The sequence below is a fragment of the Carassius auratus genome, chromosome 35 (assembly GCF_003368295.1).
Source record: "Carassius auratus strain Wakin chromosome 35, ASM336829v1, whole genome shotgun sequence".
In the NCBI taxonomy this organism is placed as follows: Eukaryota; Metazoa; Chordata; class Actinopteri; order Cypriniformes; family Cyprinidae; genus Carassius; species Carassius auratus.
Genome location: NC_039277.1, coordinates 5768247 through 5786621, shown reverse-complemented (window position 1 = coordinate 5786621; position 18375 = coordinate 5768247). Strand labels below are relative to the sequence as shown.

The 18375-nt window shown below is 36.3% G+C and overlaps 1 protein-coding gene across 1 annotated transcript in view; it reads right to left on the bottom strand.

Moving 5' to 3' along the window:
* Nucleotides 1-18085, bottom strand: part of sppl3 (signal peptide peptidase 3) — a 30103-nt gene extending 12018 nt beyond the window's left edge. Inside the window, exons 1-2 of the mRNA XM_026219487.1 lie at nt 17624-18085; nt 1330-1407 (exon numbers count right to left, since the gene is read on the bottom strand). Of these exons, the coding sequence (XP_026075272.1) occupies nt 1330-1407; nt 17624-17646 (101 nt within the window). The 5' untranslated portion in view covers nt 17647-18085. The remainder of the gene's footprint in view (nt 1-1329; nt 1408-17623) is intronic.
* Nucleotides 18086-18375: the final 290 nt, after the last annotated feature.

Sequence of the window (18375 nt, the reverse complement as noted above, 5' to 3'; positions counted from 1 at the left end):
TTTGCATGTGTTTTTTGTTTTGTTTTGCCAATTTACCTGTTCAATTTTAAACCATTCAAGCAAAAGAGAACATGCACGCTGTTTTCTTCAGCTGCCGCACACATCCGAATTAAGCACACACACACACACACACACACACACACACACACCCCAAAGCGCACACAGACACACAGAGAGTGAGAGGTGCTATTCACACAGATTGATTCCTCTTTCACTCTCTTTGAATGGAAACAAATACATCAAGTTATATTAAAATGCCCGTTTTGGCAAGTATTCTGGTAAACACAGTTGGTTATGTCTTAAGTGAACCGAAACAGCTGAGAAAGAAAGCGGATGTGTGTCAGTGTATTTGGTCTTAAAGAGACAGCAGCCTTTAAATACCTGCTTCTGTTTGCTATATTTAACCTGTGCAGTTAGTGAGCACTATTGTGTCATTTTACAATTCTTACATTTGTGCACCTGAATACTAGTGTTACTGACTTTCTTAGTAACCGTGTTGTATTCATCCATGCATGTAATTTGTGTACTTGTTCTTGTTTTATTACTGACTTTATTAGTTCAGCTAGTAGTTTTAACTGTGGTACAGAAGCATTAAAAATTAAGCTTTCAGTGATAAATGAAAAACAATTTTTTTTTTGCTGATCCGAAAAATGATCCGATCCATGATTCAAAATCCATAATATGATCCGATCCGAGAGTTTTGTGATCCGTTTCACCACTGCTTATTATCAATGTTGAAAACAGTAGTGCTGTTTTATATTTGTGTGTAAACAGTGAAGTTTTTATCAGGATTCTTGGATGAACAAAGTTAAAAAGGACAGGATTTATTGGAAAATGAAATATTGTCTACCATTATAAATGTCTTTACAGTTAGATTTGATCAATTGAATGCATCCTTGCAGTATTAATTTCTTGAAAAAAAAAAAAACATTATATATATCTATTTTACTGACTCCAAACTTTTGAATGGTAGTGTAAAGTACTTCCTTACAGAGAAGAGAATGTGTCCATTTAAATATATATTTTCATTAAAGATTTTATTTTCAATTTTCATGAATAATATGTAAATTATACAACTAACATCACTCCATGACTGCTATAAATTCATAATCTTGGAAACTAAACATAACTGGTTAGTTTACAATTACTAGCCATTCTTAAGGCCCCAGCCAGCTAGATTACTTGAGATACTTAGTGAAATTATGACGATCAATTCAACAATGCTCAGAACAATAACAATAGCACATGATTTCATGCACGTGATCAACAAACACAAGCTTGTGTGACAGCACTGGTTCCAGATCTGCGGCTAAAGAGAGGAGCGCTCACCTGAAGCTGCCATAAACGATGAGGAGGATGGAGATGAGGAAGGTTGACACCTGGCTGGAGTCCACAAGGGAGTACGCCCTGAAAAGACAAAAGGATGTTTCAATTTATTGTCTCCCACAACAAAATAACAAGCCAGATGTGTCATACAACAGACAAAAAGATCGTCTCCCTGTACGACCTTTCCTGGTTCACACACTTGTGAACTCAAGTTGCCAGTTTTTAAAGTGTGCAGGTGAAACATGAATCAAAGCTCGGTCTGGTCCAGCTGTTAAGGAGACGTTCATGACAAATGTCTGACTTTACTGTATTCTTGCCCTCCCTTAGTGTCTTCTGCCTTTTGTAAATAACAAGCTTTTAGAGAAAGAGGTCAGGCTGCATGCCGAGGACACTCTTAAAATATGATTACAGCAAGCGAGCTGGGTAAATAATGTGTGACTGCAAACAAAAGCGCACTTGATTGTGTGCATGTATTAAGTATGAATGAATAAGGAGAACGAGGACGAGAAAAAGTAGGACGGAGTGCTGACCTTATCCTCAAATGATACGCTTCACTACGGACAACAAATGGTTTGAAGAAAACTCATTAGCAGTCACAAAGAGGCCTAAGCACAGCTCTATACATAATGATCCTGAGACACTGGATGTGCACATGTATACAGGGCTCCAGACTAACATCTGACCTCTAGCACTGAAACAAGTAATACTTATTAATAAAACTAACTAATATTATTTTTTTGCCTTGTCTATTTCATGCCTTGTCTCTTGGAATCGAACATTTGACAGTAGTTGAGTTGACAGAAGCAGTAACTTGAGCTGGGATGTGCATGTAAATGTACTTTTATTAAACAAAAACAGTAACATCTGTTAAAAATGGTAAAAAACTTAAAAAGTTAAATGTAAATATTCTGACTGGCTGAGTTGGTAGTCTGTAAACATTATAGTTTTATAAACCGTAAGTTTATGTTAGGAAAAAACATTTAACACATTAAATTCACAAAAGTGATTTTATAACCATGGAAAACCTCTTAAATGCAAGTAAAAAGTGTTTGTTTCAAACTAATTTTGAGGAATTAAAATGTCAAAATATGGGTGAAATAAATTTCCTATGTCATTATGTAACATATGTATTTACATAAAAACAAAACAACATATATATTCTGACCTGCACTCAATAAAATGCATAAAAGAATAAGGGATCACACTAAATTTTATTCTATTTCTAATGAATAAAAACACACCTAATGTATGGTGAAAACCCCCCAAAATTTCAAGCTCTATTAAACGTTTAGCTAATGTTTTAATGCTTTAACCTCTTTACGGCTTTGACCTGTAAACACATATGCATGAAATCTGCTATAGCTTAATAACAAAAAACACTATTTCTATTCCATTACTCTTTTAATAAATGTCTACATTAAAAATATACTAAAATTCGATATGGTTATCCCCAGATTGCTGAGCTGCCTTTGTGTTTCACTTGCGGCCCATTTACCTTTGAAATGTTTCTCATATGCAACAGATACGGCAGCAGTCATCAGGTACCTCTAAAATAGTCACACTGTCAAGAAAAGTGGCAGTCTAGAGCCGTGCATGTATCCAGACTGCAGAAGGGCTGAAAAGCGAGGTGACGATGACGAGGGGTGTTTGTGTACACCACTCAAAGAGAGCGTGAGGAATGTGTGCAGGCCCTGTGAGGGGCGTCTGACCCCTAAAACCCTATAAAACCGCTCTACTGAGCTCTGACTGCCACAATGTTTCAGAATCACAAGTGCCCACTGGGAAAGAAAACCCACACATGCGGTTATTTAGCAATTTCCATTAAAATTACTTTATTATCTTGAATTCCTGAGCTTTGATAGACTGTTTACATAATTAGTGGTGTTTGCTAAGGCAAGCGAAGAATTGCTTGAAAGAAAGGATCAGACCAGAATCTCAGAGACTTGGGGGTGGCTCTTTTGACTTTGGCCACAACCTAACAACCACCCAGAAACTCCCTAGCAACGTACAGGACCTGCATGACGTCACTCAGAGTTTCTCCTGAAACATGTTTTTATGTTGTATTATTTCAACAAACCTAACTGAGCAGAGACTTTCAAGTAGGGCTGGGCGATTATTTTATTTTATCATGATAAAATATCATATGAGCCGATATCCATACATTTGATATCTTTATTTATTACAAGTTTAAAGGCAGATTTTTGCTTCTAAGGGTAAGTTGTGGAAACCAGACCAATGTTTGTGGTTTTAAACCAAACTTAGACCATGACAAACACTTCACGCTTTTCAATGCTTTACACTTTTCCAGTCATTTTTCATAAACAAAAATAAATGTCTTAGTTTCTTATGTTCTAATGAGTGAAACGGTTTAAAAGCATGAATCAGGTTTGTGTTTTCTCCGTCTCTTAGAAATGCACATTTGACAGTAGCTTGAGTTGATCGTAGTAGTAGAGTTTCTGTTCATCATCACAAACACATCTGTAAAAATGGTAACAGTCTCATTTTTATATGGTGAAATGTATTATGTCTGTTCGAGTTTTATTCAAATTAACCACTGGTCTTCCATAGCAGCAAACATTTTGATTATGATAACCACAGTTAATACCACACATACAGCACCTCGACGAGTGCGCATTTTCACACATTGCCAATTTTCAAAACTGTTGGAGTTTAATGTTATATTAATGACGTCTGAAAGAAAACAATTGTATTACTAGTTTTACATTTATACTACACACACACATATCACACACACACACACACACACACACACACACAAACACAAACACACAAACACACAAAAAGAACTAATTAAAAAAGTGGGTCATTATTGTTGATTATTGCCCATGATATTCCAGTAATGATACTAATGCTGATTAAAAGAAGGCAAGTGTAATTTCTGCCCCCTTATCTTAAATCTGAGGTGTATTTTTGTTAATTTTGGGGTTAATTTTGCCCTCATTAAATTTCCAACCCTGTTATACATACACATGTGTCACAATTTAACATGATGCTGTGCATTTAAATATTTTGGGTTTTTATATTATTTTAAATAATAGTTTTTTTTTTTTTTTTTACCACAAGTCAAAATTTGTATAGTAAATTAATTATGCAGAAAGATTTAGAAATTTTGAGTTATGCCAGAATACTCAATACAAATGACACAACACTCTATTAAGCATAAAAGACATCTCTTAGTGACTGAGAAACACTGGTTTCGTTTTGCTTCAGACAAGCATTCATTTAAATGAATGAACAACATATAACAACTGAAGTCAACCCTCTACAGGGTGTATGTATGTATGTATGTATGTATGCATGCATGCATTTACTTATTTAAATTTATTTTCAGATATATATAAAAAACCTGTGCCATTTTTGCCAACTTTTTTATATATATAAATTTTGAAGAAACAACAAAAAAAAGAGTATTGTTTACATGAGGTACACCAACTGTCTCCTCGCCTTCACACTAGAGTTTACAGTAGAAGCATAAACTCACGCCCCCTGCTCTGCACATACTGTATGTCTCTCTTATGGCTTCAGAAGTTGGACCTATTCGAACTTAAGTGACCTGAGAAGTGGACATCACAGGATATTCTGCCATGATTACAGGTCGAGACAAACAAATATGTTCCATTCAAAGTGCACTGAAGTGTGCAAGAAGTGAATTTAAATTTTATTTATTTACCGAGGTACATGGTGTCACACTTGCCCGTGCGTGAAGACGTTGCGCAGCACAAATCAGTAAATGAATGTTCAGAAGTGAAGTAAATGAAAACAATGGGAACACAGTTCATGCACAGAGCTCACTTCTAATGAGCTGATTATCTGAATCAGGTGTGTTAACAAAGAGAGACATGCAAAATATGCAGAGCTGGGGGAGGCCCGAGTGCTTGCAGATGTCCCTAAAGGGTGTGTCCCGGTAGATTAGGTAACGCTTGATGTGATTTACATGATTACGTGTCTGAATCCCCTCAGGCTTGATTCTTGCACAGCGACATACAAGTGACTCTTGCTTGTACACAAAACAGTAGGTATGCACAACCTTTGGACAATCATGTAAACCACATATATTCAGAGTTTGACTGCTGACAGACATTTCAATGGTGATTTCAGGACACTGCTGTTCTGTTCGGTTAATCTAACAGCTGATCGTTTCAATAGACAGTCCCTGCAAATATACAAGAGAGTGCTGGGAGGCAGAACACAGGCTTGTTGATGCATTTTTTGTAAAAGCTGACTTAATTATACAGTCACTACAGGCCAAAAATGCAAAAGAGATGGAGGTTATATAGTCAGTGAAACCACAAAATACAGTACAACCAAAATGCTATGATTTAAATTATTATTATGATGATTATTATTATATAGTATTGAACAGTTTAAATGTTTATTGTTGTTGTAGTTATTATATACAGTGGCACAAAAATGTGTAAACTTTTTAAATAGGATGATTAGGGTTAATTGTACTTATTTTGTCTGGGAAACAATTATCTTCTGTAGCTTCTGAAAGGCAATATTAAACTAGGGATGCATCGATCCGATACTCTGGATCAGTATCGGCTCCGATACTGGCATTTTTTTGTTCGGATAAAGTATCGGTCAGACAAGACCGATCCAGATCCAATTTTGTGCTTATACTATTAGGTGTTGTTGTTGAGTCCCACAGAAGGCACAAAAACATTATAAAGCACCAAAATGTTTTTGTGGAAATATTTCAAGTGTTCTCAAGCGGTTACAATGTTCAATGTGAGGTGCAGATTAATACTGAAGTCATTAACTTCAGTTCACAAACTCTTCTTTCCACTGCGGCTCTCAGTCATCCTAAATTCAGAAATCAAACTGTGTGTCGTGTTCGGTTACAGTCAAAACGATAAAAATCTCTAAGAGCGCACAGTAACTGAGGTTTAAAACTGTTCAAAGAAAAGGCTCATTAATCAATATCAATATCTCTTCCCTTTGTCCAAGTGATGTTCGGTTCACAAACAAATAGTTCGATTTAATCCGTTTCACTAAGACAAACTGAATCATTTGAACCGGTTCGTATCTCCAGTAAGCAACCCACAAATTACTTAAGTTATTTACTTTTTTTAACATGGCTAACACTCCCTCTGAATCTAAATAAACCAATATCCTGGAGTAATTCATGTACTCAAACAGTACACTGACTGAACTGCTGTGAAGAGAGAACTGAACTGAACAACGGTGTTGTACTAACTTTTCTATGTGGACCCGGAGGACTGTGCAGCTGCGACTCGGTGTTGTTTCAAGCTCATCATTCTCAGCACAGGATATGCAAAAGCGTCTGTGCCGCTCTATATTGGTGCCTTTAGTATTGTAATACTTTTCTATGCGATCAAAGATTATTAAAAGTCTCTCTTGTTCTGTCCTATCTATTACATGTTGCTGCCTTTATTACTGTGCTATACATTTAAAATAAACGTCTTTTACATTTCTATATAAATGTATATACTTGTTGTTTCATGAATGTATTTTACAACAATATAAAGGGCAATGTGTAACATTTGACCAGATTTTAGACTTTTTTTTCTTTTTTTCACTTATTTGTGAATAAAATATTTCAATAGATTTTATAAAATTATTGTGCATCATTGTTCTACAATCTTGAGTATCTTTTGCTTCTGAATTATACACTAACCTAGTTTATGATTAAAACAAAGGAGTGATGATCAGGTCAACACAGAGAAGTATAGAAATTCTATATTGATTTAAAAAACAACTGTGCTGGTATTTCCACCCTTTGTAATAGTTGTGACGGCGTCCATCAGATGTCCTCAGTGTGAAAAGACGGATCTCAAAATCATACAGTCATTGTTGTACAGGACTCGAAAATGCAAAAGAAGCTGGAAATCCAAACAATGTGCAGGACCTGGAGGATCCTTCTGAAGAACAGAGAGCAGCTTAACTGTTCAGGAACAATTTGTGACTCATAAACCAATTTCTACAACTGTGGTTCTCAAAATATTTTTATTCCAAGGCCCCCCGCCTCTCTGAATCAACACTGCAACCTTTTCCATTCACGAAAACCTTTCTAGTATTCTAGTGTTATTACTTCTCAATTCCATGTAATTATTTTTAAACAACAATTAGCAAACATACTTTTCTCTAGGTTCATTTCTTCCGTTAAGTCTTTGGAGGCGAGATGTCCATGGTTAAAAAAATGAACGCAGTGGCGAGCTGCTTTATAGTAGCAAATTAAGTTGCGCTTCTGATGAAATGAGACACTTAGTAGACTGTTTTTAAGCAATATACTGAATAAAGTGCCATGTAAATACACATGATGTGATTTCACGAGAGTACTAATTTGCAAAGCTCATTCAAACATACCCATGTTGCTATGATCAGACATACATGCTGCTACTGTAGCTGACATAGAGGGAGACCGTCGACAGACCAGGATCTCGTCTTCACGACAACATTATCTATACTTCCCGTTGAGCATAAATATAAAGCCTAGGCAAAATAGACTATGTTTGACAGGTGCAATATGCCAGTGTGTCACAGGCCTAAGGTTTTCAAAAGGCATCACACGAGTGTGAACATCACTACAACTAGGAAAAAACGATTGTAATTCAAATGCAGCTCCCGTCTGCATTTAAACAGACTCTTAATTTGCTCTTAATTCCAATCTGAGCAGGTCTAAAAACTGAAACGGTTGATGCTGGAAAAGTGTTATATATTTTTTAATATGAGCAGGCCTACAAACTGGGATTAGTAATGCTGCACTGTAATCATAGTTATTTCTTTATATTTTTCATTATATTTTATTATATGGTATTGGTTTGAGACAGAGTATTTTATTTAGTGGAGAACTTTGCAGTAGTATTTTATTTCTTATTCGTTTTTTTATTTTATATATATTTTATTAAAAAGTATTTTTTTTAAAAGTGTAAACAAATTGTAAAAAAAAAAAAGTGTATAGTAATAAACAACCTGCAGTTTAATGTTTGCATTTCTTTCCCTTACTGTACCGAAAATGAAACGAACCGTGACTTTAAAACCGAGGTATGTACCGAACCGTGATTTTTGCATACCGTTACACCCCTAATATATATATATATTAGAGCTGCAACTAATGATTATTATTTCTGTCGACTAATCTAACGATTATTTTTATTACAATAAATAATTAATCTAATGTTCTTTTTTTAATTAGCTAATGAATCCTTTGGATAACTTTACAAAAAAAATATAAGTACAACTTCTAATATAATATTTCAACCTTTATTCATTTTCAACCAATAAAATAATAAAGAGGCAAAGAAAATGATTTTACTATGGTAAATATGAGTTTATGATAGCGTTTATAATTAAACCACAGTAGCCATAAATTTTAAGTTGTCTGAGACATCATGAAATGTTCTTTAGCATCACAAACCATAAAATGTTGTCAGGGTTCTGCTATGGTTTAGCTTGGTTTCCAGAGATCTGGAGCTGATTCGGGGGTAGCTCGGTGGTTTGTGACTCACGGCACGCTGTCTTTTAAGGGGCCGTTCACATATCACGTCATTTCCAATGCAGGTGCACGATAAGCGCACTCATAACGGAAGCGGCGCGGTCGCGACGCACTCTTTTTTCCAGGCGCGTCCACACAGCATCAAGTTAAAAACATCTCAACTTTTCAGAATGCCGCAAGCACAAGAATATCAGACCTGAACCAGAAAGTTGGTCACCAGATCACACGGTAACCAGTTAAACCGTGACACCGGAGAGCGCCAAGATGTTTTCCTCTGAGGTGCTCGCGCATCGCAGTTGTGCTGCCGTGGTACACCATATTAGTTTTGCAAAGGGAACAAAGGGCCATTTTATTTGTCCTCTTTTTAAAGTATTCCCATACTTTTGGTAACAGTGGTCTCTGTTTTTGTGAAAGAGTGCAACTTTCTCCATTCCCAGTATGCCATTACGCGAGATGTAAACAAACAGTGTGACGCGTCGACGCCTTTCACGCACGTCGACGTATTTTTGTAGTCGACGTAATCGATGACGTCGACGCGTTGTTGCAGCACTAATATATATATAATATATAACAAATTCTTGCTGTTTTCTCAATTTTTGTGGTTTATTTTGTTACTAAGAGCAAAGCGTGCAGCACATATTAACAGTCAAATAAACATAGCTTCTCAGAAACATGCTTCTTCAGTGAGCATCCTTTATAAAACACTCGCTGTACATTGATTATGTCAACAACATGAATATACTGAACTGCGTTCAAGCAGAAATAAGATGTTTTCGAGATCAGTGTGCCAAGAGTTTGTTTGCGCATCAATAATAACAGAAACACGAGCCTAATCACGCACATTTTGTCAGTAAAGCCAGTTCTCTGATTAGTGGTAAATCGCCATCACCTGCTTTCAGATGGAGCAGCATTTAATAGACAGAGCCGTAGTTCACCGAAAAGCTACGCAATATTGCGTTCATTATTGAAGGCGATTCATCTGCGATAATGAACACATTATTGTGTAGCTTGTCAGTGATTTATGGCTCTGTCTATTAAATGGCGCTCCATCTGAAAGCAGGTGATGGTAATTTAACGGTAATCACAGAACCAGATTCACTGATAAATCGCCCAGCCCTATCTTGAAATAATATAATGCACTCTTTGACTGTACTCTACAATAAAGAACACTACTTAGGGCACGCAAGAAATCAGAGACCAAGGCATTTCCCACTATAATTAAAGTATTTCTTTTAAAAGATATTTGCTGCATATTCAACATCAGGCTCCATTTCATCAGATTGTCAGATTTATCTTAGGTTTAAGTTAATTTCAAGTTTATTTTATTTGTATAGCACATTTACAACAGCCACTAGGCTGACCAAAGTACTTTACAGAAGAGAAAATTATAAAAACATACACTTAGCACGTGTGTGAGTGAATTAAGACTGGCAGGAGTGTGGGACGAGCAGGCACTTCCCCCTCTTGATCTCACAACCTCATTTATCTTTCACAGCCACATCGGACCACCAATACCTTAAGATTTACACTCATTTGAATACAATATGTATTAGTTTGGTTACAAACAACACTGAAGGCTAGCACACATATCAAGACAGAGTTTCCCTTGGGGCACCTTTAGCAAATTCATGAAAATGGTGTCATTCATGCTGAAAAAAACGGTCAGCAAAACCGCCAGTAGGACCAATAATCCAATAGGCCATAACAAAAGTGTGGTGGTAAAAACCGCTCTGGCATGCTGCACAACAAAATCCTGTACTGGGCACTCCACACAGCACTGTATATAGGTTTTTGCATTGATTTTGCTTGCTCTTAAATGTGATTCAGTGGTATGGTACTTCCTGAATAGCAAAATCCTATTTTTGCTGAGTGTGGGCCGAATGCATTGCAATATGATAATTTATAACACGGCTGTGTGCTGTAATAAGTACATAAAACCTGACTTTCCAGTCAACAGTTCAATTTATGTGTTATTAGAAATGGACAGCTCAATAAAATACTGATTAGTAAGACCTGAAATGACAGGTTGTTCATCACAATTTTCTTAAATCATAAAACTGTATAAGCTAATGCTTTTTAAAGTCATGTAAGCTCCTGATTCATTCCTTGTCACATTTCAATGGCTTTTTGTGTGTTTTACAGTACACTAACAGCAACTGTAGTCACCCTGGAGGTATGTAGGGTTAAGTGCTTTGCTTGAGGCATTAACCACTCAGCTGTCAGTCCATATATTTCACCATTAGTCTACCACAAGTTAGTCACCTTATGACTTTTGTCAGTTTGTCAGATAAACATTTGAAGAAAGTTTCACAGTGCTTCTCTCTGAACCTTCACACTGCATTAAATGCATGGCTACTGTCATACTACTATTGAAAATTATCTATATAACACATGCTTCAATACTTCATAATTCATGCTTCATACTTCAATAATGTATTTTAAAGTGAGAAAAAAAGCTATTCAGCACAATTAAAAGGTTTCATCCATTGTAATGTGGGTTTTTTATACCAGAATGGAGCCAGAAGCTGAAAATATTGATATCACATATTGCCACCACATAATTTTTGAGGAAGCTTTCTGACCAAACATGCAGACAGAAGTTCAAGTTCACCTGAGAGCTCAAACTGTCCCACTGTTAAAAAATGTATCATTATTTTGTATTATTGCATAACTTATTACATAATCACTTTCTGTTCAAAAGTTTGGGCTAAGTAAGATAATTATTATTTTTTTATTAATGATTTTATTCAGCAAGGAGGAACTAAACTGAATAAAAGTGACCGTAAAGACTAGGGCTGTGACGGTGGCTGATTTTTACCACCGCGGTAGTCATGGACCAACAACTGCCGGTGGCGCGGTGTTGATAAAAAAAAAAAAAACTATAATAATATTATATATAAATGAATGTCAAAAGTTGCTCGTTAACGAAGGCGATATGAATGACTCAGAATGACTGAACAGGAGATGTTTCAGACGCGCGCTCCACTCACTTTATTATCAGGTGCAAGTTAAGCGAGCGCGGACAGTCCTGTGCTCAGAGGCGCCGGTGCGCGCTTCCTTTTTGCGTATCCTTTTATATCAAAATGCGAAATTAAACTATGTGCAAGCAGTGTCGTGGTCAGTTAATTAATGGAATTACCAAAAAAAGGTGATTAAAGCTGACTTAAACTATGCATGCATGTAATATATTTTATATATATTATATACAGGATATTTATAATTATGTATGCACATGTCTATGAAACCAGCCCAGCACTGCCTCACTCATCTAGCACATCCTATTTAACTCGTCAGTTCGTGTTTATTTGAGCACTTCTGTCAGTGAACGCCGCCTGCAAAACACTAAAAAAAATATAAAAAAAATAATGCAGTTAAACAAGAAAGTAGCCTAAATAAGAAAGTTAAATACACCCCGTCTAACGGACGCAATCGACGCAGCGCGAGAAAATACTCTTTATAATCAGTGATGCTATACTGGATGTAGCACAACACAACATGATAAATCCCCGTCCGGTCTGTGAGGTACTGACACAGAGTCCAAATGTCCTGTATAGACGCTAGACAGACTAAACCGGTTGCGTCGCGGTGGTGTTGCGTCCAGTTTACTTTTCCGTCACCAAGCAAGCTCAGTAACTCCTCATCTGCACGCGCTCTCTTTGAAATAGGAATCCGTTGGCATATTTCTTGTTACCATCTTTTATGTATTGCCGTCTCGTTTGTAATTGGCCAGTTAGGAGAAAGCATCACCAAACCTGACCAGCCAGCATTTGCGATCACGAGAACTTGTGCAAACGCTGATGGGTGACATGAAGGCAGATGACTCCAGATCGGTGATGTGGTATTTGCTTTTCCAACAAGATCCATCGCCCAACACTAAATTAATTTGCTGAATGCATACACTGTATTTTCCTGCGCTCAAATCTGCCAATCTAAAGGAAACACTGTGTTTGAGGTAATTTGTTAATTACCATAGGCTTAGAATTTGCAACTATTACAGTTATTACACTTATATATAAAACTTAGTATCATGCTTGCTATAGAGTTAAACCGATACTGATTCTTATCAAAAACCTCCGACATTCTTCTTTAAAAATCCTAATTTTGTACTTCTAATTCATGTCGGTTGTTTTGTTTTGATCTCTCCGCTGCGTTTCTACGTTTTTCATTTCTGAGCAGCACATGCACAAAGCTGACCTCAAACACCATTCCCCCAGAACATGGTTCATTTACAGTGAGCGCAAGCTAGATTCAAGTGATTTATTATGTTTTGAATGTGGATATTTTGAATGTGGAAACAAAAATGCATTAATTCGCTTCAGGAGGCCTTTGTTCACTCCCCTGAGCCATGAGAGACACTTTTTTTAATGGATGTGCTTTTTATTCAACTTCTCATGGAACGATGCAGTGCAACACCAACAGCTTGAAAGATCAAAGTCACTTTAAAATAACTCCAACTGAATTTGTCTGAAAGAAGAAAGTCATACACACTTAGGAAGACTTCAGGGCGAGTAATTTATGGCTTCATTTTCATTTTTGGCTGAACTAACCCTTTAACATTTTATGTAGCGGAAAAAAATTATATATAGCGCATTTCCCTTATAATAATAATGGCAACAAGATTTGATAGTTTAGATACGAAACAAAGCCTCAGCTTTCAAAATCTGGCAATTTTATTACACAATTCAACAAGTTCTGTTATGAAGGTCTTTGTGTTTTGACATTACTGAAAGTCTCATGTAATTGCTTAATAAGCATTTAAACCACAGAAAGATGTCAAAACAGCGGATTTAAAAAAGTCACGTAATGTTGCATTTACCAAGGAAAACCCATTCAATGACCATAGCTTGATATATATATATATATATATATATATATATATATATAAAAAGTAATTCTAGAGAGGAGCACTTGACAAATATATGCAGTATATTACTAAACCTGTTCCTCAATATTTAGCATAAAGCATGTTTAAATAATGTGTTGACTTATGTGCAGTTTGTTTATATAAATCAAATTGAATTGAGACTGTATTTTAATCGAATTGTGATACCTGTGTCAATATCCAACCCTTACTATCAATACTTAAAACACAACCCACTTCGTCACACTCTTTGCTTACGATAAAGACAATAAGGCATTACAAAAAATGTTGAATGAATGTCTTTATGTCTTAGCATTTAACGACAATTTGACTTCCTAAAATTGCTGTTCCTTGTTGTGCTGTGGTGGGTAAATTTGTCAGGCACTTTGGCGGGTGATTAAGAAACCTGATTCATAAAAGCAAAAATGCACATTTGAATTGACACAATTATGTCTTCAAGCCAGACAAAAACAGTCATCAACGTGCACGCCAAGAACATCGGTTCAAGTCTGTGGTTTTTAATGTCTTAATATAACAGCCTTAACATATTTAACAGCCACTGTGGTTGGAGGGCAAAAAAAAAAAAAAAAAAAAAAGATTTGTTCATAACACTGGTTAACATTTAGCCAGTTCTACAACTAGACAAAGTGCAAGAGCAAAAAACTCTGCTTATTCCACAGTTTACTACCGCATTTGCGATTTCCTTTCAAATAAGCACTAAAACATTGTCTACTGCAATGCTGTCACACTTGTGTTCTTTGGAGGTAAACTAGACAGAAGAACTCACGGTTTGGTTATGCAGAAATAACGATTAAAAGGACTAACATATTTTAAAGATCAACCAAATTTCGTGCCCTTTTACATATGCTGAGCTCATGCGTTTTGAATATTATTGACTGAAGTTATACGTATTTATAAGAAAGACGACAACAGCCTATTAAGTACAAAAGAGCTTGCTTAGTTGACATCGTTCGTTAAATGGATTCTTGTCAGACATTTACTAGTTCACATATGGCACATGAGGTCAACAATTAAATACAGATAACTCAGTCTGCTCTGATGATGAGAACACTAGCTACATGGCATGAGGTCACTGCGTTAATATTGGTTGTTGTGTACATGCTTGTCATATATTTGTGTACATTACAGCAGAAGGTGTACAAGTCAGTGTTACAGTTCACTGATGTAGTTGAGTGTACAGTCATGCCATATCACTTCAACTACTTCATTCAAGAGCTGCTAAATACACAAGTGCAGCCAAATCATGAACTTGAGCTCAACAATACCAGTTTCTTCAGAAAAAAACAAAACAATAAAATAAAATAAAAATTGATTCAATACTGTCCGAGATATTAGATATGCAGATGGTTACGGACACGCCAGTCCTACCAACTTCATGGAAAGTCATTTTCATTGTTTTTAGCCTAGGATAACTAGATATATTCTTCAGTTATGAATACAAATAGAACTACAAACAGAAATATCTTCTATCAGTTACAGATAAACAGACTCCACTATTTACCTTATGAACACAATGATCAACTTCCGAACACTGCTTCTGAACTTTACTGAAATATATCGTACATAATTGTAAAATATATAATAGGGCTGCATGATTAATCGAATGTGATCAGGGCTCTAGACTAACATTTGAGAGCAGCGGCACCAGCGTTGTGTGGGGGTATTAAAATAAAGATCATTTAATCATAAAATTACTATTGTTTTGCATTAGTAAGTGCAGTTACTAATAATATTTCATATTCATTTTCTTGTTTACTTTTCTTTTGTTTATACAGATTTCACAGTAAAGCACCAAGTTTGAGTTAAGATGCATACAAAAATTTACGTTTATTAACAACAGTAACAGGTGCAAAATCAACTTTCTATATACAGAAAATGTATATATTCCACTCTTATTAGATGTACCATTATTCTTCTGGCATATGGAACTGACCAAATTCAGCAAATTAAAGACAAGTTTGTGACTTTTTTTCCTTCATACACACAAACAAAAAGTGTAAAATTCTATATTAAAAAAAATCATTTCTTCATGATTTGATATTTTATTAAAGTGATTTTATAATTTCACAATATTGAGAAAAAGTAAAAAAGCCAAATAAGTGCTCCTCTGCTGCTGTCTACAAGTTATAATTGTGATTTGATGTATTTTTAAAATTGTACATAAGTGCTTGCTTTCCACAAAGTATATATTTGTTAATCTCATTAAAAATTTAATTCAAACTGCTTTAAAGTGATGGAAGTAATGCATTCGACTATTTCTACCACAACACCATGGTTACAGTTAGTGTTACCGCTTCTGGTTTCCTGATGTATGTAAGCGCCGTTTATAACAGATTTCTCTGCAGAATTTGAATGCTTCTCTGTAAATCTTGCAGCAACCTTATCATTGTGCATCAAATCCAAATGTTTCTGAACTGGATCTCGCAGCACTGACGTATCTGTGTCCTAACAGAGTCGCGAAATCAGTTTGGCTCCCCAGGAAATCTGTTCTGAGCTCAGACAAAGTTTGTTTGCATCTTGGACCGAGCAGCCCTAATATATAATAATATTATATAAACATATGTGACAAACCATATGTGTGTGTGTGTGTATATATATATACACACACACACAGACACAGTCAACTAAGATTCTCTAAATGTTAAACTGTGTCAGAACAAACATCTCGATAGTGTCAGATAACACTTAAGCAAAACATGGTCAGGTCAAAGTGTCAGAATATTTTTTTTGTATATATATTCATGTTAAATAGTGATAAATATATAAAATAAATAATTGATACTGCATAATTGTAATATTGTGAAAATATATATGTTCATGCTAATATATAATATCTGATTATAATTTATTTATATTTAAATTAAATTTGAACAAATATATGAATGTATTAAATATTAAATTACATCTACAGTATAATTTAATATACACAATTTATTTATTTTTTGGTTTAATTATTTTGTTTTTAAATATTACAGACATTATACACAAGATAAATCATAATAAATTCATTATATTTAGATAACCTCTCAATATAGGCCCAAAACTTGAGGGTCAGCATCAACTTAGTGGGCAAAAACACTTCTCACATCTCTAGACTTATCACTAAAAGCCCCACACAGTTGATGATTGAGGCATATGCTGTCATTCATATAAACCTAGAGTTAAAATATGGAAATCACAGCTCACCATGAGTTGAACATCATGTTTACACACCACAGCCTGCGTCTCAAACCCTAGTGAGCTGCCAACCTAGAGAGCGTTCCATCATCACATCCGCATCATTTTTGGAATCATATGACGCCAGAACCGGTTGTCTATGTAGTCAGCTCCCTGGGCTTTTGAAACACAGCCCGTGTCTTGCATATACACAGCTCTCTTCCTTAAAGACTGGATTAGAGCAGCTAATGAGCTAAAGCATCGCAAGCACGACCCAATCTAAGATTACCTGCTACTAAAACACTGTTTCTGACGAGAAACGACGAAGTAATGATAAAAATCAATTAAAATATATTGATTTAATAATGTTTCAGAATGCACTGGTAGTGTTAGCACGTTGGCGCACGGCATTTCCCTTTGTGTCACTACTGAATCAACCGTATTTCAAACAAACACACATTCACACGACGGGAAATATGCGTTATTAACAGCAGAAGGGTTGTTAATTAATTATTTGTGGGGTAAAATTGATTAAACGAGCGGCTGGTTTGACGGCAGGTTGGGATTAAAACACCAAACCCGCATTTAAGAGAGCTAATGGGCTACATTAGACCCAAAATACGCCTCAAACATTCACCGGAGAGCAATGCTGCCGTGTAAACATCGAAACTGAGGTAAAAGCACACCTTTTAGTCGCTGACACTGGCAATATGTGCGTTAAAGCGCACTGAGTGTCGGTGTTTTGTGTCTGAATGGTAATATTTTCTGCTGGCACTCACCAGGAGTAGCTCTGCTCCGCCATGTCAGTCAGTCAGTCAGGCAGCAGCTGAGGACTCGGGTTCGGCTCAAACGACGAGATTATCTCCTCCACACGCTCAAGGTTTCGCCTTATTCACTGAGTCCCTCCGATAACAACATGGCGATGTGTTTTCCTTCGGCAGCTCGCAGCAGAAATGACAATGATTGTGGCCGTGCTGCTAACCGCGGCTAAGAAACCAAAGCAGTCCGGGGGGGAAAAACCCGAAACGTTTCGCTGTCTTCAGCTGGCTGGCTGCCTTCACAACAGGCCCCGCTTTCAAAGTCCCTCAGATGAGCTCCAAACCCATCTCGGGTGTGCATGCAGAGAGAGATGTGTGTTTAGGTTTGCCCCGCTAGCTGTAATGGAAGCGCACGGATAGCTTTGTTTTCTGTTGCGATCACACGGGAGCGCGCGACTGTCGCCCCAGCCAGAGGAGTGCGCGTTCACGCCGTTGCCCACACATGTATGACTGAAGGGACAGGCTCTGCCATCAGGTGACATGCGGTATTGCAGTATTGACATGCTTCTCATACACTGAACAAATTTATAAACGCTTTTGTTTTTGCCCCCATTTTTCATGAGCTTTATTCAAAGATCTACGACTTTTTCTATGTACACACAAGGCCTATTTCTCTCAAATATTGTTCACAAATCTGTCTAAATCTGTGTTAGTGAGCACTTCTCCTTTGCCGAGATAATCCATCCACCTCACAGGTGTGGTATATCAAGATG